Genomic DNA, 22980 nt, shown 5'->3' with positions numbered 1-22980 from the left:
TTAGTCCCGTCACCTCTAAATCCATCTCAACAGAAAATCTCTTAACAAAATCCAGTTCATAAGTTTGGGTATGTTTAGCATTGCTAGTGAATATACATACACCACCACTTCTATGAGCTATTCTACAAAATTCTGATCTCAGTGAATAGCCTGGAATCCTAACTTGATTTATTTCCTTTATTTTTAAGCCATGCTCTGTGAAAATAACAGTCTGGAGTATAGTCTATTATTTATCAATGAAAATACTTTGGGAAGAAGAAATTTTAACCTCAATTTCAAGATTGAAATCAGAATATCAGACTGTTCAAGGGTCTTGATATTAACTCTATCTGTAATATGCTCTGCTCTAAGCAATATATTTATTCAATTCGTTTTTTGAATGAGAAAAATATATTTTTCCTACAGTTACGTTGAAAAGTGGCCATTGCTTCACTGATTACAGAACGCAAAGAATCACTTTTCCGCTCTAGTGCGGGAAAAATTTTTCCTGCACTCCAGATTTGTAACATGGCAACGCAAAATAGTTAGTAGGTTATATGCAGCACCAGTGCAGCAAAATCAAAATTAAGTTGGTAACAGTGACTGTGGTGCACGTTATAAGAATCTTGAGGTGGTGGACAACAGTAGATGACAGCAGTTGACAGCACAGTGCCACCCACATACCACACAGTACCACCCCCCCCCCGCCATTCAAACACACATACATTATTCTTTTTATTTATTAATAATAAAATTACACAGATTTACATTTGATGGATTTCAGGGAATTTTACCCATAATTACCCACTTTTCATATTCAATGGTAACTTTAGGAAAAAACTTAATGTGAAATACGTGCGCAAAGTTCCTCTGCTGCACTCAAGAAACCATTCCGCCCTCGCCTACGGCTCGGGCGTAAACGTTTCTTTCGGTGCAGCAAACTGTCACTTTGCGCACTAGTTGCACAAATAACTATTTTTGTCATACTTACTCAATTGCAGCTGTTTTCCATGCATTGAATGAAGCCGGTAAACAGCTGTTTGCAGAACAAGAAAACATGTGATTTTCATTACAGCACACTATACTGTAAGAGTATGTTTCCTAGTTCTATAGCTGTTAATATAGTCCTATGTTAATATAATAACTCAAATAATTCAAGAACTCATCTAAGAAGTTTCAAGTTATAAGAACTCATCTGAAATCTTATAATATAGGCCTTTATTATTTTATTTGAGCTCGATGGGTCTGTCTGTTATGAACTAGGCGCTACGGGCTAGGTCATGTTTATAAAATGCAGTAACTCGAGCATAAGCAGGTAATGGTTTCTGTTTCTCAGCAATATTATTCTTTCTCAGATAAATATGACAAAAAATATTGTACGTAACTTGTACGGTAACGTATTTACCGCATTCGTATGATAATTCTGCCCTCAACTACGTTTCGGGCAGAAACAATCATACTTATGCGGTAAATTATCGTTACCGGACTTGTGACGTAAAGTACTATTGTAGATTTTTCATTTTTTTACCGAAATGCAGACATTATTTTCAAAGGAAAAAATAACAAGTTTACTCCCTTACTGAAGCACTTCCCAGTTCCATTGATCTAGCATTTGAAAATAATGCCTGTATTTCAGTGGAGAAAAGGAAAAATCGGAAGTGAACACATATCAGTTCATAATGTGGATCAATAATTAGTCATTATGAAAGTCTTCTAAGTATTCTATCAGCATAAGATTTATGATAAAACAAAGAAGATGATGACGTTATTAAAAACTCATTGAAACTATGATAACCAATCAATTCCTTGTTACCTCTAAGAAAGACTTTGCCAGAAATTGATAATAGTGGAGGTGTAACAGTAAAAACCAAAACTAGTTCCTCAAAAATCAAGAATTTGTCATTATGAAAGTATTCTATCAGCATAAGATTTATGATAAAACAAAGAGGATGATGACGTCATTAAAAACTCATTGAAACTATGATAACCAATCAATTTCTTGTTATCTCTAGGGAAGAGTTTACCAGAAATTGATAATAGTGGAGGTGTATCAGTAAAAACCAAAACTAGTTCCTCGAAAATATTGTGATAAATGAGTGGTCACTACATCAGAAACTATTCAAAAATAGGTCACTCAAATAGGTCAAAAATGAGATAGGAATAATATATATTATACTGCGATTTCAATTAAGGTAAACTTACGTACTAATGAAAGAATCAAGTCTCGCTAATATTTTAAGTTTGTATTTACATTACCAATAAAAAAATTGATAAAAAAATGTTGAATACTTCTATAGAACAGAAATAGGATTGTCTTATTCTCCATGAAAAAATATAAAAAGAATCAGTAAGATAAATTAATTAAATATATAGAACAAACAAGAATAATTATTTCATCTTTGAGCTTTTAGCTGTAGTTGATTTCACTACGGTACGGTACTTTGGAAAATAAATTAATATTACTACATTTGATGTAATATGTGGAAAGTCTTTTAAAAAACTAAAATTATCATCACTTTTGAAATTACGAAATATTTTTCTCAGCTATTTGATTTGTTAAAAGAACTTGATTTATTTATATTGAATTAGTTATCAATCTCAATTTATAGTCAGTTTTCTTGACTATCTTCACTTCCATTTATAAGTGAGCTCTAGGTGTTTTACACACATTGATATTTAGTAGTATATTTATATCACCATACATAATATATTACCATGATAATATCAACGACATCAATGATATTAGTAGTATATCACCATTGGTAATACATTACAACGATATTCAGTAGTAGGCCTTTATCACCATTGGTGATATATTTCAATGATGTGCAGTAGTTTATCACCATTGGTAGTATATATTGCAATGATATTCAGTAGTTCATCACCATTGGTAGTACATTGCAAGGATATTCATCACCATTAGTAATATATTACAATGACTTGCAGTAGCTATCACCATTGGTAGTATATATTGCAATGATATTCAGTAGTTTATCACCATTTTGGTATTATATATTACAATGATAACGATGGTTTTACTGATTTAAACCACGATTTAGTAAACCTTGATTGTCCAAAAAGTCTGCGACACAAATTTCCACTCAACAGTCTTTATTTTCAGATGTTCTAGGTCTAGGGTTTTCCGCCTCAGATGTTGAAGGGTTTTCCCATTATTTTTCAGATGTTGTATGTTTTTTCTCAGATGTTTTTGAGGATAGTTCTACTCCTAACTTTGAAGGAACGTTTCGATATGTTTTCACTCCTTCTTGGCCGATCCGTTGATAATGGTGGCGCTTTTCCTGTCTTCAGGGTGGACATCCTTGTCGTCCCAACCCCAAACCTCGGGCTCCTTGTAGGTACCGTCACCAGCCCTCAGGGCACGGGCCTTGATCACGTGATGGGGCACGGTCTTGAGGTCGTAGGCCCATCCGATCTTGGCGAAGAAGTCGATGAAGGCGGTTGTCATGTTGAAGGTGTAGAAGCCGAGCTCGGACGCCTTGTAGTCCCAGGGGAAGGCGTGGTGGTAGTTATGCCAGCCCTCGCCCAAGGTGATCAGGGAGACGGGGGCGTTTTCTCTGGCGAAAATTGCGCTGGAAAAATAGAAAACAAGGGTTTAATCACTTCATAAACTCAAGGAATTTTATGTTAATACTAGCCTATAGCTATCTAGTCGAAAGACTAATGAGCTGGTTTTTTATTTATCCTAACATATTACTTGAAAAATGAAACAGCAAATTTCTCATTAGAAACTCTTAGGGCCGTTTGCACAATGAAAGCTTAAACTGAATTCAATCAGCTGTTGGCTTAAACTCAAAATGAATCAAATAACAAATTAATGATACTTGATATAGATTTGATCCAAATTAAGACTAAATTTAGTTGGCACTGGCACTGTGCAAACGGCACTTACTGGCATATATTGTTAAATTGATATGTAGGCCTATAGGCCTACTGTTCACTTGAAACTCAAGGAAATAATAATGCAAAATACATGTAGCAAACAATAAAAGTATACACAAACTTTTTAAACACAATATAAGTTATCAATTACCCTTTTTACTCTTAAAATTTATTCACAGTTGAAAAAGGCTCTATTGAGTTGAAACTGGTTGTAATTTGATAAAATGAAAATTGTATTTGATAACTTTTATATTGTTTCAGTAATTTCAGTAGCCTTATATAGAAAAGTGAGTATACAAACTCTATAGTTGAATAACAGGTAGTAGGATAGAAAAAAATGAAATGTCAACCGCTATGCTAATCATTCAATCTTTAGATTAAATTCGAATAAGCCTATATCTAAAGTATTTAATAGGTACCGTATATCAAACATGAGTGTTTGTGAAAAGCTATAATTTTTTGATTAATTCTATTCTAAAATCATATCAGTATAAAACTTTCTATTATTTTAATTCATTTTTGCCTCTGCCGCTATAACGTATGCTGACAGTTTAAGTGGATCTCACCATAGTTTGAAAATCGCTTCCCAATGTTTTGGAACCCACCTAAATCTGTTGGTCATATGGGCATTATCCCCAGCAAAAACAATTATAAGTGTCACATATAGCATTAGTCAACTCACGCTTTATAAAGCCGGCTGAAACTCGACTGATTTTGAAAGTTTTAAGTAAATTTTACTCAGGAAGGTACGGTATCTAAAAGCAGAGCACTATAGTGAGGTCCACGTTATAATGACAGTGTTTGATTAGCAATGGTGTTGCTATCCTTGTCTGTCATTCAACAAAGCAGATAGCGCTATCTCTTCCTCGCTTTGCTCTGTTCCAGATCGTCTTTTAACAATGTAGAATTAATAATTAATTAACATAATATTTCATCTTAGTTCTTAGTTATGAAATTATTGAAAAATATAATTTCTTGCTCAATAAAATATAATTGATTATTATAAACGAGAATGAACCGTTAATATTACATCAATAAACCTGTAACAGATTAGTTGAGAAAATTTATTATGAAATTATTGAAAAATATAATTTCTTGCTCAATAAAATATAATTGATTATTTTAAACGAGAATGAACCGTTAATATTACATCAATAAACCTGTATCAGCTACCGTATATAGAATGACAATACAGAGGATCGGCAACGTTTTTCTGCTATCTTTCTCCACTGCCATTATAACGTGGACTCACTATAGATGGACTTTGCTATCTATGCACTACTCCCAGAAGAAACACAAAGTACACCTTCCTGATATCTGAGTTCAGACGCGTTTCAAGGTAGAGTGGTAAAGAGGACTAAAAAGTCATAGCTGTACCAGATAATGAATGTTTTCAAATTTTTTAAAAATATTATTTGTATGGTGGGTGGGCCTAGTATGCATTACGATTACGGTATATGTGTGTTTGGTAGCATTTGTTAACTCACGTTTCATAGGGCCGGCTGCTCTGAATGTCACCATAGTGGTGTAATTATGTGTGTTAGGTAGCATTAGTTAACTCACGTTTCATAAGGCCGGTTGCCGTACATGTGTGCTACACTGTTGACCAGCCATGTGCCGTGGTAGATGACGTAACACTAGTGTAATTATGTGTGTTAGGTAGCATTAGTTAACTCACGTTTCATAAGGCCGGTTGCCGTACATGTGTGCTACACTGTTGACCAGCCATGTGCCGTGGTAGCAGATGACGTAACACTAGTGTAATTATGTATGTTAGGTAGCATTAGTTAACTCACGTTTCATAAGGCCGGTTGCCGTACATGTGTGCTAGGAGATGACGTAACACTAGTGTAATTATGTGTGTTAGGTAGCATTAGTTAACTCACGTTTCATAAGGCCGGTTGCCGTACATATGTGCTACACTGTTGACCAGCCAGGTGCCGTGGTAGGAGATGACGTAACGCAGACAGACGGCCACATGCCAGGCGGTGATGAGGTCTTCACCCCAGAAGTACCAGGGCACGAAGGTGGGCATGAACAGGCAGATAACGTAAACCAGGGGCCAGTAGTATCTGAAAAACCACACAAAAATAATAATTATTGAACGAAAATCCTAAATAAATGCCGCAAATCACCCCATGCATTCTCTATTAACACAAAAATGTTTAATTATAGAACAGGTACCTACCTACTTGCGAAGAGGATATTATATAATGTATTTTTATAAAATTACTTCACTTATATGGGCTACTTTTATTCAAATTAATAAAAACAATATAAAAAATTGTAGTACCCTTTATTGAAAACTTTAAAAAATTTTAATAATTAGTTTCGACCATAGGTCATTTTCAAGTTAAAATGACCATTTAAACTTAAATGGGGTACCACTAGTAGTTCTTTAAACAGTAGACCTCACGCAGTTTTCTCATCCACAAATATCTGATGTCACCTGTTCTAATTGATTCAGTTGAATCACAATATTCACAGGTGAATCATAATTTACTCTTAAAAACTGTTATCTGTTTTTTCCAAGATCAAAAACTCACTTATGTTAATATACTCAGTTCACGATTGACTTTTTATCCCATATGATAATATATCCAGTTCCAAGATAATCTTTCCATATAATAAAAATATTTCTCATCTATTTTAAAATTTTTTTTTTAATGAATAATATTATATGAATAATTTCTTCAGCATTATTTAGTTAATTTTATAATTTTTTATTTTATTTTCAATCATCTATTAAATTTGTTTTTCAAATGTGAGAATATTGATACTAAAAAATCATAAAAAATATTGAAACCCTACCTTATAGAAATAGACACGGCCAGACATCTATGTAATGCATGCAATGAATAATCCACTTGTCAGCTGATTGATTATGAATAATTCCATACTCTGATTGATCCTATCTTCAAAGTAGATGATAATATATAGTGATATCAGAGTATGGAGGAATTCATTTTCTTTTCATATTATCCTCAGGATGCAAAATTTCAAAAAACCTTGTGTATACATCGACGCGCAGTTGAAAAGGGAATATTCCTGTCAAATCTCATAGAATTCTATCAACGCGTTTGGCCGTAATCGCGTTACATACAGACAGACAAAAGAAAGTCCGAGTATAAACATAGACCTCACTACGTTCGATCAAAAAGTTTTTATATTGTTATTATTAATCAGTCTATTTCAGTATATACTAGTATATTATATTTGTAGAATAATAATAAGATTTGCCCTATTTTGACCACCTATTTTTCTATCCTACTACAGGTACACTGAAGAATCTGAAGGAGTCTGAAGATCACCAACAACTCGTCAATAAAAGATGGTCACTGCTAAAGAGTAAGTCTTTTACATTCCAAGATTAAATTTATAGTGGAAAATTATGGATTCACAACATAGTAAAATATAGGTACCGAACATGATATTGAATCAATTGAAAAACAATATACAGAGTGGGTGAAAAGTCCGAGAACGGCTTAATATCTCATACACAAAGGCAATTTGACGGTGGGTGTGATTGGGGATCCTATTCAAATTGAAAATTCTACTTTACTATGTGCCGGTTGCTCAACAGCCGGTTAAATTTTAACCACGATTAATGTCACGAGAACCAATCAGAGAAGCCGTCTTTTCTAAAGGCCGTCTTTGCTAAAACACCTTCTCTGATTGGTTCTCGTGAAATTAATCACGGTTAAAATTTAAACGACTGTTCTGCAACCGGGCCTATGAGTTTAAAAATCTGGTCCGCCATATTGAATGCAACTTTTTTTTATGGGAAGGTGGTCATGCGATACATGATTTCAAAACGGAACTTCAATAAGAAATGAATGACGAAATCAGCATATCGATATCTTAAACCGTTTAGAAGATATTCACATTATTAATCAATACTACTTATGTATTTCATTTCTGATTTGCATTGTATTGATTAATAATGTGAATATCTTCTAAACGGTTTGAGATATCGATGTGCGGTTATCGCCATTCATTTTGTCTTGAAATTCCGTATTGAAATCATGTATTGTATGACCACCTTCCCATTTGAAAAAATAAAGTTGCATTCAATATGGCGGATCCAAGATCGGACCAGATTTTTAAAATCATAGTAAAGTAGAATTTTCAATTTGAGTAGGATCCCCAATCACACCCACCGTCAAATTGCCTTTGTGTATGAGATATTAAGCCGTTCTCGGACTTTTCACCCACTCTGTATATACTATTTAGGAAAGAGAATAAATAGGAAAATTGAATATTTGAAAAACATTATTCTGTACTAACTTCTTCTGGAACATGACAAGCCAGTCAGCCTCGAGGTCGGAGATGTCGATACCCTTTCCCTTGCGGATGACCTCGGGGTGTTTGTTCTGGAGGAGCCAGGTCATGTGCGCGAACCAGAAGCCGCGAGCCGCGTTGTAAGGGTCGGCATCGGTCTCCTGGTATTTGTGGTGAACTCTGTGGTCCCTGGCCCATACCCACACTTTGCCCTAACACAAAAACAATCAAATTTATAGACACGCAAGTTTAATAGAACAGAATTATATTGTAATTGAGTAAAAAGAATTGGATTCATTTGAATCCGATTTGAAGTGATGAAGCTGAATTTTATTGTCAATAACTTAACAGACATACCGGTAGGCCCGGTTGCAGAAAAGTCTGTTGAATTTCAACTGTGATAAAGTGCTAATTCTAAAGACGTCTGTTAAGGTGCGTACAGATTTACGCGCCGCGAACATGAGCAATCCACTTTTAATCAGCTGATGCCAAGCTTTTTATATCTGTATCTTACCGTTTCTGTAAAAATACAGATATAATCATCTGATTAAAAGTGAATTGCTCATGTTCGCGGCGCGTATATCTGTACACACCTTTAGAGGTGTAAATACATCAAATAATATTTACGATTGAAAAATATGGCCAAACTCATACTTTGATTGCCCTACGCCATAAACAATCGAGTCGAGGTGTAAATCACAGATAAATCCAGACAGAACAATCAAGTTCATAGCCACATGATTTTATTTTTCATTTAATGGATTAGAATTAAATTCATTTGAATTGATCAAGAAATTTTCAAATATTTGAAGTAGGCCTACGGTATAACCGTAATAATTAAACTGAATTCTATTCTTAACCATAGACAGGTCTATATAATAGTAGCCTAACTGTATATGCCCGGTTGCACAAAAGACTGTGAATTTTAAGTGTGATTATAAGTGCTAATTAATACGTCTTTCGCTCCTCCTAAATGAATGGTTGAATAATTTTTCCAGCGTATGGCAGCATATAAACACAACACATTGTATTCGATTGTTTATGGCATAGAGCAAACAAAGTATGAGTTTGGCAATATTTTTTCAATTCTAAATATTGATTGATAAATTTGACGTTTTTACACCGTTAAAGCTGGGTTTACACCAAAGTTATGAACAAAATGTTAATAATCCTTGTAGATTCTATTAGATTGAACGGAACTTGACAAACACATATGTTCATCATGTGTATGATAAGATATGTTCAATCTAATAGAATCTATAAGGATTAAGTTATTAACATTTTGTACATTATAATAATCACAAAATTCGCAAAAAAAGAAAACAATAAAAAATGTATAGATTAAACGAATAAAAATACCTTAGTCACTTTTGACTTGGAAATTAGAGGCATGCTTCCAGGGTATTTAAGTAGGCTATTGATGCTGGTTTAGCCACCAGGAAATCTTTCTGTGCACCCGTGTATGCTGATCTGGGGCACTCCTCCACTATGCGTCTCACACATTTGAATAATTAATTGAATCGTAAGTCTATTTGTATTCTTTGATTGGTTCTCGTGGCATCCAACCGTGATTAATTCACCGTTAAAATGTCACAGACTTTTGTGCAATTTGGTCATAAACTTAATATAATAAAATGAACATTTTCGATTCTAGGTAATGTAAGCACGATGAGGAACGGTGGGAGAAGCCTCTACCAAATATGTAAGGAGAATGAAAAAACTATGATAACAAAAGAGAACAGAAATACTAGAGCTTATTTAATTGGTATCTTTCGGTTTACATAGTTGAAAATGATAAATATTAATTTTTCTCTATTCCAAAAAGGTAAAATATAAATATATATACAAACACAATACTAAAATTGAATTTAATGGGGAAAACAACTCGCTGCTGCTTAAGATGATTCAATCTTTGTGGTTATGAAAATAAAGAACAAAATGATCTTATCCAGTAGTCACCTACCTTTTGAATATGGCTTCCCCTTTTGGCATCTACTGGTTTAATCGCGACTTTACAGTTAGTATTTTAAAAGAACAAAAATTAACTCAACCAATGAATAGGCTCAGAACCCGTCTCCCTTAATAATACAATTATTTTTAAACTGCCCGATCTGTGACAGAATAACTGTAAGCTTATTATAAAACGAACCGAAGTCTAGCCTTTTTCACTTGATCAGCCGGACTTTACTCACAGTCCTAACTAACGAGAGCTCTGCCCCAAAAGCTAAATATTTTGGGTATTAATATAAACTCAGTCAATGCCAAACATGAAAACCATTTCAAGTACATATTTTTATCTGTTGCACAAGCGGCACGTTTGTTATTAGAAACAAAAGAGAAGCTACGTTAATATTGACAACCAATGAAATAAACAATCTTTCCGTCGATGACAAAGATTGTTCAAAAACAAAAACACTGTTCATTGAACTTTTTTAATTTTAAAACTCTAAAATCCTGATCAATATGAGATAAATATATGATTCATATATATGTCCCATATGATCAGGTGACAGTAATAATAAAAAGAGTCTTTATTTTCACACTTATAACACGCAAAAGCCCAGTTTATAGGACATTCATTGAATCTATTGTAATCTATAGCAGAGATAATGAAGGTTAAACTATTCTTGGCCTAAGTGTTAAGAGAACATATTATTATAAGAGCCCTTTTTATCCCACTTAATTCTTAAGATAGAGTGGCATGATGGAGTATGTGCTAATTTCTAAGTTTCTAGTTTCTAGGAATTCTATTTTGGCAGACTAACCTCGAATGAAAGTGTGAAGAAGAACATGAGAAGTGCCCTAAGAGGGAAGTTGGCCTTGTAGGCACGGTGAGTCCATAGTCTGTGAACTCCCGCTGTGATTCCAATCTTTGTGATTACGTACAGGAAAGCCACTGAAACAAGCAAATAAAACAATAAAACATACAAGAAAATTGTGGTTTTACAAATAAAATGTTTGTCAAACACTTACATTATAAGCAATAGTATACACACTATTTCAATTCAATTCAATTTTTCAATTTCAAATCAATTTATTTCCATATAGAACTACTGGCAACAATATTGGAACGTGGAATCCAACAAGAAGACTATTCGTCTATGAATGGAGAACTTAAAAAAATAAATAAATAAACTTCAGATATGTGTAGCAGGACTACTTCATATCTCATATTTGATTTTAAGTAACGTACCATAGTGAGGTCCACGATATAATGGAAGTGTTGGGATTAGCAATGGTATTTGTTATTCTTGTCTGTCATTCAACAAAGCGGATAGCGCTATCTCTTTCTCGCTTTGCTCTGTTGCCAGATCGTATTTTAACAATGTAGAATTAATAATTAATTAAAATATTTCATCGTAATTATGAAATTATTGAAAAATATAATGTCTTGCTTAATAAAATGATTGATTATTTTAAACGAAAATGAACAGTTAATGTTACATCAATAAACCTATATCAGCTACCGTCTATACAAGGCATTGACAAGACAGAGGAGACAACGTTTTTCTCCTATCTTTTTTCACTGCCATTATAACGTAGACCTCACTATAGTTATATGTACCTAAAATTCACAAATTTTACGACACCATTCGTATGTATTTGTATATGTTTGACAAATAACTTAGAGAAAAGAAAATATGTTAATAATTCGATTGTATGGGAAGACATTTTGTGGTATTTCTCCATTATTGAGAGAATAAGGAGATGTTGATGTTGTCAATATGTCAATACCATTATATTTGTTCAAAATCAATTTATTATTCCCAAATTGAGTTTGGACAAATATATTTGTATTAACACATTAACGTCTTGTTCTCTCAATGAAATATCCACTTGGAAACACACAGTGTCTAAACTATAGAACAGAGTTTAATTATGAAATGCTCTTAAGATGCGCATTACACCAAAGTTATTAACAAGATGTTAATAACTTAATCCTTATAGATTCTATTAGATTTAACGGAACTTAATATGATATGTTCATCATGTGTATGATAAGTTTTGTACAATCTAATAGAATCCATAAGGATTAAGTTATTATCATTTTTACTTTCCTTGCCCTATTACCATAGGTAAGGAAAGTATTGCTTTCCGAAAAAAATTAAGGTACCCCAATTTCTAAATTTCTATACGTTTCAAGGTCCCCTGAGTCCAAAACAGTGGTTTTTGGGTATTGGTCTGTATGTGTGTGTGTATGAGTGTATGTGCGTCTGTGTACACGATATCTCATCTCCCAATTAACGGAATGACTTGAAATTCGGAACTTAAGGTCCTTCCACTATAAGGATCCGACACCAACAATTTCGATCAAATGCAATTCAAGATGGCGGCTAAAATGGCGAAAATGTTGTTAAAAACAGGGTTTTTTGCAATTTTCTCGAAAACGGCTCCAACGATTTTGATCAAATTCATACCTAAAATAGTAATCGATAAGCTCTATCAACTGCCACAAGTCCCATATCTGTAAAAATTTCAGGAGCTTCGCCCCATCAATGCAGATAGATTCCCAATTATCAGGCTTCAGATACAATTGAAACAAAAAAATCAAGTGGAGTAGATTGAGCATGAAAATCTCTACAATTAATGTTCAGTAACATTTTCACCTAAAATTGAAAATAAGCTTTAAATTCGAGAAAATGTGATTATTCAATTGCAAATTATTGTTGATTCTATTAAATCATTTATTATGAAGAGATAGCAGACCTCATGTGTGTCTCCAGCGTTATTGCCCTGTCACCAGCTGGCTCAAATCTTTGAATAGTAGACTTGAGATGCGCGGGAACACTAGCGTCAGGTGATCAATTTCCATAACGGCAAGGAAAGTTGTGTGAGTGCGCCACACCAGATTTTTTTGAAATGCTCTTAAGTTGCGTTTACACCAAAGTTATTAACAAAATGTTAATAACTTAATCCTTATAGATTTTATTAGATTGCACGGAACTTAACAAACACATATGTTCATCATGTGTATGATAAGTTTTGTACAATCTAATAGAATCAATAAGGATTAAGTTATTTTGTTAATAACTTTGGTGTAAATGCATCTTTAACGAAAGCAAATATTTGCCATACGGTGTTGGTGATAGATTGTTTTTAAATATTCACTTGGAAACACAATGTCCAAACCATGATAGAACAGAGTTTAATTTGGGAATGGCCTTACCGAAAGCGAACGTTTGTCATCTGGTATTGGTGAGAGCTTTTTTCAAATATTTACCTGGAATATGTTTGGTTTTGAAGCATCTAAAAAACTACTTTGTGAAAATAATTAAGAACTGAACATTTTTGAAGTGAACAACTATAAAGCTGGGTTTACACCAAAGTTATTAACAAAATGTTTATTTTTCCACCCTTTATGGATTCTATTAGATTGATTGAACATGACTACTTATCATACATAATAGTCTGCTGTTTACACATAGTCTGAAATAGGTTGTCTTAAAGCTGCGTTTACACGAAAGTTATTAACAAAATGTTTATTTTTCCATCTTGATAGATTCTATTAGATTGAACATGACTTATCATACACATGATGAGCATGAATGTGTTTGTAAAGCTCCGTTCAATCTAATCTCTATCTTCTTCTTCTTCTTCTCTATTCTCTTCTATCTTCTATCTATCTTCTCTTCTCTATCTCTATATATCTTTAAAAGGCTAAGCCCCTACAGACTGAAATCACACCACAGACCAAACTACTGAGCCTAAAATCTTGAAATTTTGCACAATTGTTTATGGTAGCCTCAAAACATCCACTAAGAAAGGATTTTCAGAAATTTGCACCCCTGAGGGAGCTGGCCGGGACCCCCCCCCCAAAAATTTTGTACTTTTTAACCGTTCATTTTACAGTAAAGTCATAAGGAACTTTTTTGTTCAGCTACGAAAAAAAAATAGATCTATGCAGAAAAATTCTGATCAGGAGCACAGGGGGTTCAGGAGAGGGCATTTTTCGAAAATTTTGATGTAAAATCACACTACAGCTCAAACTAATTGGCCTACAGACTTAAACCTTTGCACAAATATTCTTCAAACATGCTAGACGCACACTAAGAACGGATTTTGAGATATTTTGCCTCTAAGGGTTTCAAAGGATGAAAAAGGATCCTATTAAGTAAGGTTATAAACATGGTAAAGTGAACGCCATATGGAACTGAGATAATTGACACATGATATTCTAACATAATGTTGTAATCATTGGAAAGCTTAAAATAATTTTGTCAATCAGCTGATCAAATTAATTTTGCGTTGAGAGCGCGAGCGTATTGTATGTGTTTATTCGCCATGTGTGTATGTCGTTAACTATCTCTATAATAAGTTAAGCTGGTTTATACACGTACGGGATAGGAAAATTATGTATGGCGCATCATCACGTCTGAACTACTGGACTAATTAACTTGAAATTTTTCATATAGATTCTTAATCAACCAAAGATGGTTATAGGCCTATTTTCAATTTTTAATAATTTCATTACCGGTAACTTACGTCAAATTTCAGGTTGTCAAGTTTTAAAATAGATCCTTGCGAAGCACGGGTTACTGCTAGTAGAATCTTCAAGGATTAAGTTATTAACTTTGGTGTAAACGCAGCTTATAAAGACAACCTATTTCAGACGATGTGTAACCTTATCTAAATTTGGGAGAGGAATATCAGAAGGCTACCTTATTTTTTCTCTCCCTATCATTTTTTAAGACGTACTTATTATATGAATTAATTGATATGAACAGTGTTTAAACCATAATAAGCTGGGTTTTCGTTTGTGCGTAAATAAATGCCGTTGTCGACCACGACAGGGAGAGAATGTCAGATTTCAATTTGTCTACATAACCTAAAAAATTATGTTCAATTATGTTTTAATGGGGCAGGTTGAGCTTATACTTTTAAATGGCAATATGTTGATATTATTAGTAATGTTTTATTTTTTAATAATAAAGACAAATAATGAAAAGTTATTTGATCAGCTGTTTTAGCACAATTGAAATTTGGACAATATGAATGTCAACAATGTTTGTCGTTGTCGACTGCGGAAATTTACCCACAAACGAAAATGCACCTATGGAGCAGAGTTTAATTTTGAAATGGCCTCACCGAATGCGAACGTTTGCCATCTGGTGTTGGTGAGAGCGAGGTATACTCCGTAGACGGATGCGATGTGGAAGTAGGTGAGGGTGAACACATTACGCCAGAAGATCTTGACCTTGTGCTTTACTTCGGGCGCCTTGTGCACAATCGGCTCGGGGGCGTCGTCCTCCTCGAACAGCTGTCCGGTTGCTACTGTCATTTTGCTAAAAAAGATCAAAGAAAATTAGTTAGTTAATGGCTTAGGTCTACGCACAGGTTTTACCCTTGTAGGCTACTCCTTAAACATAGATAGACATAAAAAATATACTGCAGTTTTGGGATCATTTTATATATTTAATAGTATTTTTCTTGTATTATTTTTAGATGTTATAATATTATATTATTATAATTGTGTATGTTTTTTGAGAAATAAATTTGAAAAAGAAAAAGAAGAAAAATTAATTGAAAATAATTAAAATTGTATATAGATTATGTTTGGGAGGTAATCTTTGCAATAGCTGTCTGGTTTCTACTGTAATGTTTCTGCAAAATAGAGAAACCTTGATGAAATATGTGGAAAACTTGTTTGGAGTTGCAAAAATAATGTAAAAAAGAGGAAATGTCAGTGAAAATTATAGGAATTTTATGAAACTTCTTTGATGAAACTTGGATTTGGGAGGTATATTAAGCTTTTCATAAAGCTGGTCGTTTGCTACAGCTATTTTGCTGCATAATTATTAAAAAAATAGGTAAGGTAGGTGAAAAAGTTGTAAGGCACCTTATGAGAGCCTTGATATGCCTTAGTGATAGCTAGGTGATGAAAGCTAGTCTATAGCTTATGATATATTGCCAAAATATGTACCTTACACTTTTGGTGGTTTCTCACTATACATATGTGTCCCAGACTCCCAGTCTGGTGGCCTAAATTTTGTAGGAATAACTAGATTACGGTATATCAAATATTAGAAACATTTATTTGATATTAATCTTGTTAAATAATATTGGACTTCAATAGGCTACTTACAATTCAATTTCAACCTCTATAAGAGAAAAACTTCTTAATTACAGTAGCTTTGCAGGAATCATAGCAATACTAAAATTTTAATATCAATTTACCATAATAGCCTAAATATAAGGATATAGCTTCTGACAAATCTACATAACCTATTTATTCATTTGCTTATTTATCAGTAATTTAACTCTATTTGAAAAATTCCATTGATTTCATATCATTCAGTCATTCGCAAACTACGCATAACTAAAGTGTCAGTCGTATAAAAAATAGATCTGTTATAGAAAAAATTAAATCCGTCTTAAAATAATAATCAGTTATTGATAAACGTCAGTAATGACAAGTTATCACCGGACACAGTAATTACTCGCAGTAATCAATAATTCAAATATCGTTTCTCAAAGAAAATATTCACAAACACAATCTGTCGAAAGATAATATAATGAATTAATATTATATTGTCAGATCAGACGTTTCTCAGCAGTGGTTCAAGATGAAGGTTATCAATATCAAACTATTATGTCGAACATTTTTAAATATTCGTCAATATATTAATTATTATGTCTCTTTGTTGTCATTATAATCTTCACGTGCTCTGAAATGGATGATCAGCTTTTGTGATTTTGCCAGAATGTGTGAATCATGTGCGAAATTCTTATCTTATTATTTGTGAGGGAATTTCTAGAGAATTCTGAAAAATCCATTGTTTCTTATCAGCTGAAGAAAGTCTTGCGGAAAGTCTACTTATTGAGTAATTCGTAGAGTTGTTGGAATATTGTGTTTTATCTTCAGAAAACTCTTAGAATTATTGTGCTTGTTCTATCTTATGAGAATTCTGAGAGGTATTGTCATATCGTCTAATCTCAAACATTGTATGTTAGTTAGGTACGGTGACTATTGTTTTTTAAAGTAGAAGTACCGTGAGGTCCACGTTATAATGGCAGTGTTTGATCAGCATTGGTATTGCTATAGTGAGGTCCACGTTATAATGGCAGTGGATAAAGATAGAAGAATAGCGATGCCGATTCTCTGCATTATTTAATTATATTTTTACACTGTCAAAAACATAATTGGCATTGTTGTGGACCTATAAAAGGATAGTACCATCGGCTTTGTCGAATGATAGCAAAACCAAAGTTGATCAAATACTGTCATTATAACGTGGATCTCACTATATCCTTGTCTATCATTCAACAAAGCGGATAGCACTATCTCTTTCTCGCTTTGCTCGCGTTAACAATGTAGAATTAATAATTAATTAACATCTTATTTCATCTTAATTATGAAAATTCATTATGAAATTATTGAAGAATATAATTTTTGCTTAATAAAATATAATTGATTATTTTTTAAACGAGAATGAACAGTTAATATTACATCAATAAACCTTTATCAGCTACTGTCAGTAGAAGGCTGTTCAAGACAGAGGATCGGCAACGTTTTCTCCTATATTTCACCACTGCCATTATAACGTGGACCTTACTATACCTAATGAACCATGTCAAAATTGATTACTGGGTAGCAATTATCTCATCTTCGAATAATTGACTATACAGGATATCCCATTTACAAATTAATAACGTACGGTAGCTTATATATTTCAGTAGCCTGCTTATATAGCTTGAAAGCTATAAAACACAACATAGATTGGCATACCGTATCCTATACTTAAGAGCTTCAACGTCAGTTTTTTACTAATGTCTAAATTTACTCTCATCTTCCTTCAAAAATATATAATCACAAGTAGGTCTACCTGCAACCTTTCATTTAGGCCTATAGGAAATCATTCATTATTAATAAACAATTCTATAACATTATTCTATAACAAGTTGTTATTATTATTATAATTATTATTATTATTTATTCTATAACAAGCCAAGTCACTTTCTAAAAGATTATAGAAATATCTATATACCAATAAAAGTTACTGGTATAATATTAAATATGAACTTATTAAGAGATCAAGTGGAAAAATACTTGATAAGTATGGTAGTTATTATTGATTCTTATAATATTAGAAAACCTCTCATACAGTACAATATTATCATTATTTTATACAAGCACCTCAGAAAAAATCCATCACCAATAATTGATATTACCATCCATCACCAATGATCATGATATTATAATTATTTATTGTATATGAATTCAATTTATGTCATTTAGTTAATATCGAATATTGTTGACTTATCTTGTCTCATACTAAATAATTTTGAAGTTTGAAAACACAAATTTAAATTGTCAACCACTTTTTATAGAACATCTTTTCAAAAAGTGGTTGACAATTTAAATTTGTGTTTTCATTATGGAAAAGTACCACAACATCACTCACAACACAACTGTAATTTTGAAGTTTGTCTATTTCGTACAGGAATAATTCAAAAAGTACGGTACCTAACTTTTTAAGGCGTAATCTCTTTAATGCATATGCATTGATGTTTAGTGGATAGGTTTTGCAAATAAATTTAATATTCAAGAGTTTATTATCACTAAGAATAATACTTCTAGTTCTAGAATAAGAGCATAACTATACAACTGGTCTGAAAAATCAATGAAAGTCTCTTGAAATTTCACAAAATGTAACTTTCCTGATAGGAACTGATAGAAAAGTATGAGGTGAAAATCAAATCAAGGGCTTTTCAAGCCTGGTTATTTAAGGGTTTAATTCCAATAATCTGGGTTTATTGAAGTTAAAATCATAATATATAAGTACTTACTTATAAAACCAAGTAGTGCCTGTATAGTTAGAAGAGTAAGTGACACGTTATTTCTGATAAGTAAGTTAACTAAGGATGCCTACACTGAACTCTATTTTGGCACGCTTGATTGCCGAGTAAATTTATAAATAGAGGATAGAGGTAGGAGAAATTTTGCTCTAGAGACATTGACATTGTAGAAATCTAAAGCATGAAACTAATGAGAATCATCATAGAAAACTTCCTATAAGTTATGTTAGTCGCTGTAATATTTATTTTCCAATTTATAATTACAAAAAATATTATTGATCGAATTCAATTATCAAGCAAAGAAATAGGCTACTTGACTGTGTATGAAAATAGTGAAAAGATATGAAAAGAATTACTATATGAAAGTCATATATAAATCATGACTTTGCCTATATAAAAAGACTGACTAATATGTATTGAAAATAAGTGACAAATCACTCAATCTATGTATTGAATAAGTATTGTAAATGAGTGACAAACGCTGAAACTCGTGCTGAAGTAGTACCACTTTGGGATGTATAATTTGTTATTAGTTTCTCATTTATCAACTGAAAAATATTAGAAAATAGATGATTTTTACAGCCGAAGCTTTCCCTCTTCAAAAGAATTCTTCTAGGATTTTCTCGAAGATTAAATAAAATGTGTTGTCTTCAAAATGCAATTTGGGTACTAGTTTATATAAAGTGGTAATCATTTAAAATATATTGAGTCAATCAGTACAAGTTTTTAGCGACTGTATTGCAACTTGAAAAGTTAAAATACCGTACGATATAATATTGTTAATCTCCACAAAGGATATTTTTAATATTCTTCCCAAAGAAAGGACTTTGATATGTCCAAAGCTCCGCCAATTTATGTAGATGCATTACAATATTATCTTGTATAGTTATTCCAAATTGATTTTTTTCATATCATTGTACAGAGTTCAATAATTATTTTCTTAGTTTATGTTATGTAAATTCATCTAAAACTTTGCTATATTGTAAGCTACCTATTGTATAAGTTTATAAGCCAGTATATATTGTAATCTACATAAATAAAGTACTCAATCAATCAATATTATTAATTATTAATATTAGAAAATACACGTGACCTGACATTCCACTCTCGATCTTTCAGACGACTCTACTTTTCAAAATGTTTTACACTATCTGTAGATGATTTTCCCATGTTTGAGTTATAGATATCAATTTAAGAAATAACTTCCATAATAGCATACAACTTGTTCGATAAATTCCTACATAAGTTGTTTGATAAATGAAATTGTCTCAAGTAAGCATGTATCCACTTCTGAATTTCATAACGTTTTAATTAATCTTCCTACACACAGAAATATTTCTTACTGATGGAACTTCAATTCAATTTCAATTTTTATTGAAAACACACAAAACAAGACAAAACAAAATTACAAAGAATTACATAATTATTTTAATTATTGACGCTGAATTTGATAATTGAGGTTCAATTATTTTAGGAATCTGTTTAATAATTCAATTAATTTCTGGTATTTTATATTAATTTATACACTACATCCCAAACATTAAGTATTCTTCAGATATTGTTGCTTGTGAGATGTTGTAATATAACATAATGAAAACATTGGTCTGTTGTCGAAAATATCACTTATTTATTGTAAAATATTAAACATGATTCGACACCAATGGTGTCGTCTTCTGTGTGAAGCTTTATAATTAGCCATGATCTGTTGACATTTTTTCTCATAATATGTCTATAAACCTACTTCTATATTTCTTAGCCAATGTATTAATGTTAGAACCATATTTACTAGATTTTATTGAAGTATTTTACTTACGATTAGTGAAAATCCCCAAGTTGAGGATCCAAAAATCTTGGGAGGTCCTGTACCTAAGGCGGGCACTTCAAAACAGACCGAACCAAAATTTTCTCATCTCCAACATCGCTTTCAAATCTTGATAACAAAACTGACCATCCGTCACGTGATACGACTTCGACCAATCACAGACAAGCTGATAAAAGTTCGCATTGTTCTATTCAGAACTTGTGCCAAGATTTTCATGTTATCATCAAACGCTTTACAAAAAACGTCTTTAACAAATTATCCCGTGAAATGGTCAGCTCCATTCAGAACTAAATGATTAAAAGTTATTACTAATAAAACACGTTCACATTCTTCAGATAGGGTTGGATTTATTTATTGTGAAAAAATATGAATATCACAAAGAAATGATCACAATTAACAAGTTTTCAATTGGACATGACGATCATGAATTTTTTGTTGAGAAAAATTGTGATTGCTGCATTTTTTCTATTGACATCAGAGAGAGAAAGATTTTGCAATCATAATTTGATGTGCGTCTTGAAGATGGTGGTTTCGCAGTATATGACCTCGTTTGAGTGAGGTGGTGAAAAAATGAAAACAAAAATATTTCCAGTTATAACAAAATATCTTAAAGTATTATAGTGGTTAAGGAGGATTATTCCATACAACTTTGTGGACCTGAAAACATATTTATGGCTCGATTGCACAAAAGCCTGTTGAATTAAAAAAATAATGATCATTTGAGAGTAATATTTTTGGTTTTATTCTGTTTTTAACCGTAAAAATTCAAAATTCTTAGTTTTCGTTGTTTTTGAGTGAAACTCTAATAAAATTTTAGAAAAGTGAGATCATAACCCTATTTCGGGCTTTTAAAATGTTATCTAAATTTGGGAGAGAGAAAGTACAAGGAGTATCCTTTGTTTTTCTCCCCCAATCAGTGCTTCTTTGAAAAAATAAATAAAATAAAATAATTTAAATCATGATTAAATCTATGAGAACCAAACAGAGATGTCTTTTTTTTCGCAAAAGCCTTCTCTTATTAGTTCTCGTGAAGTTAATCAGGGTTAAAATTGAACAGTCTTTTTTGCAACCGGGAATATAAGAAGAAAATATTTTTTCCACTGAACATAATTATCTCTCACTTCTTGTGACATTCCATCTGTAGTAATCTATACTATAATATAGGAAAGAACTGGCTTATACACGTAAGGGATAGGAAAATCATGTTTGACGCATCATGACGTCTGAACTACTCAACTGATTAACTTGAAATTTTGCATATAGATTCTTGATTAACCAAGGATGGTTATAGGTCTATTTTCTATTCTTCAAGATTTCACTACGTCAAGTTTTTGAGTAATAGACCCTTGAGGAGCTACCTAGCTGCTAGTTTATAACAACCATTTTACATGTGGAAATAGAGAAATTTGAAAGTTGAACCTATAATGATTAAAACCTTAAGTTTATTGACACTATAATTCTTCTATACCGGTACTGGTTCTAACTACGTACCGGTAGGTACTTTATAATAATTATTATTCTCTTTCTTGTTTTTAGGGCTACCTATAACTTATGTTTTAAAAACTGAATGTGAAAATAACCTTTTATATTTTTCAGAACGTGTTTCATAAATATTCATTTTCAAATAAAGAACAATTTTAAATAGAGTCCCCGTCTTTCGGAGGAGACGATAAGCCGTCGGTCCCGATTACCTAAAAAGTAGTCGTCATCTCTCATTATCATCCCTCTCACTCATTACCCACGCACAAGCCTAAGAGCTTAGTGGGCATCACATTCAGTATTATTATAATTTCATTTTTAATTCTTATGTTGTAGTTTTCTGTATCTCTATACTCAATGAAACGTAGTTGTCATCCTTTCAAGTCTCTTAATTCAATAATATTTATACATCAATGAAGTTTCTAATCTAAACCCTATACAAATAAAATGAATCAATATTTGAACTTTGTTCATGACATCATTATTTATCAATTATGGTTCTACAACTAAAGTAGTTTATTTTAATGAATAGGTTGTGATTGTTTTCAAGTTTTTCCATTAATTACTAATAGGTTTTGGTTACTTCCATTTCCATTATTTATTTAATCATTCAGAATTACTCAACTTGCAGAAAAGTACCACAGTCTTACGCCCAAAACCGTTCCAATTCTAATTTTTACAGTCCAAATGTAGCTAGGTTATTTATTTTCTTATCAGATATA

The 22980-nt window shown here is 32.3% G+C and overlaps 1 protein-coding gene across 1 annotated transcript; it reads right to left on the bottom strand.

Moving 5' to 3' along the window:
• Positions 1 to 2207: 2207 nt before the first annotated feature.
• LOC111054946 (acyl-CoA Delta(11) desaturase-like) lies at positions 2208 to 21100 on the bottom strand. The gene is made up of 6 exons (XM_022342079.2): positions 20771 to 21100; positions 15247 to 15443; positions 10926 to 11056; positions 8167 to 8372; positions 5766 to 5951; positions 2208 to 3569 (listed from the first exon to the last, which is right to left on the bottom strand). Exons 2-6 carry the CDS (start codon positions 15437 to 15439, stop codon positions 3236 to 3238), a joined length of 1050 nt encoding a protein of 349 aa, XP_022197771.1. The 5' UTR covers positions 15440 to 15443; positions 20771 to 21100; the 3' UTR covers positions 2208 to 3235.
• Between the last annotated feature and the right edge of the window lie 1880 nt (positions 21101 to 22980).

Source organism: Nilaparvata lugens, chromosome 13 (assembly GCF_014356525.2).
Source record: "Nilaparvata lugens isolate BPH chromosome 13, ASM1435652v1, whole genome shotgun sequence".
Lineage (NCBI taxonomy): Eukaryota > Metazoa > Arthropoda > Insecta > Hemiptera > Delphacidae > Nilaparvata > Nilaparvata lugens.
The sequence above is the reverse complement of the archived record's forward strand: the minus strand, read 5'-3'. Positions and strand labels throughout refer to the sequence as shown.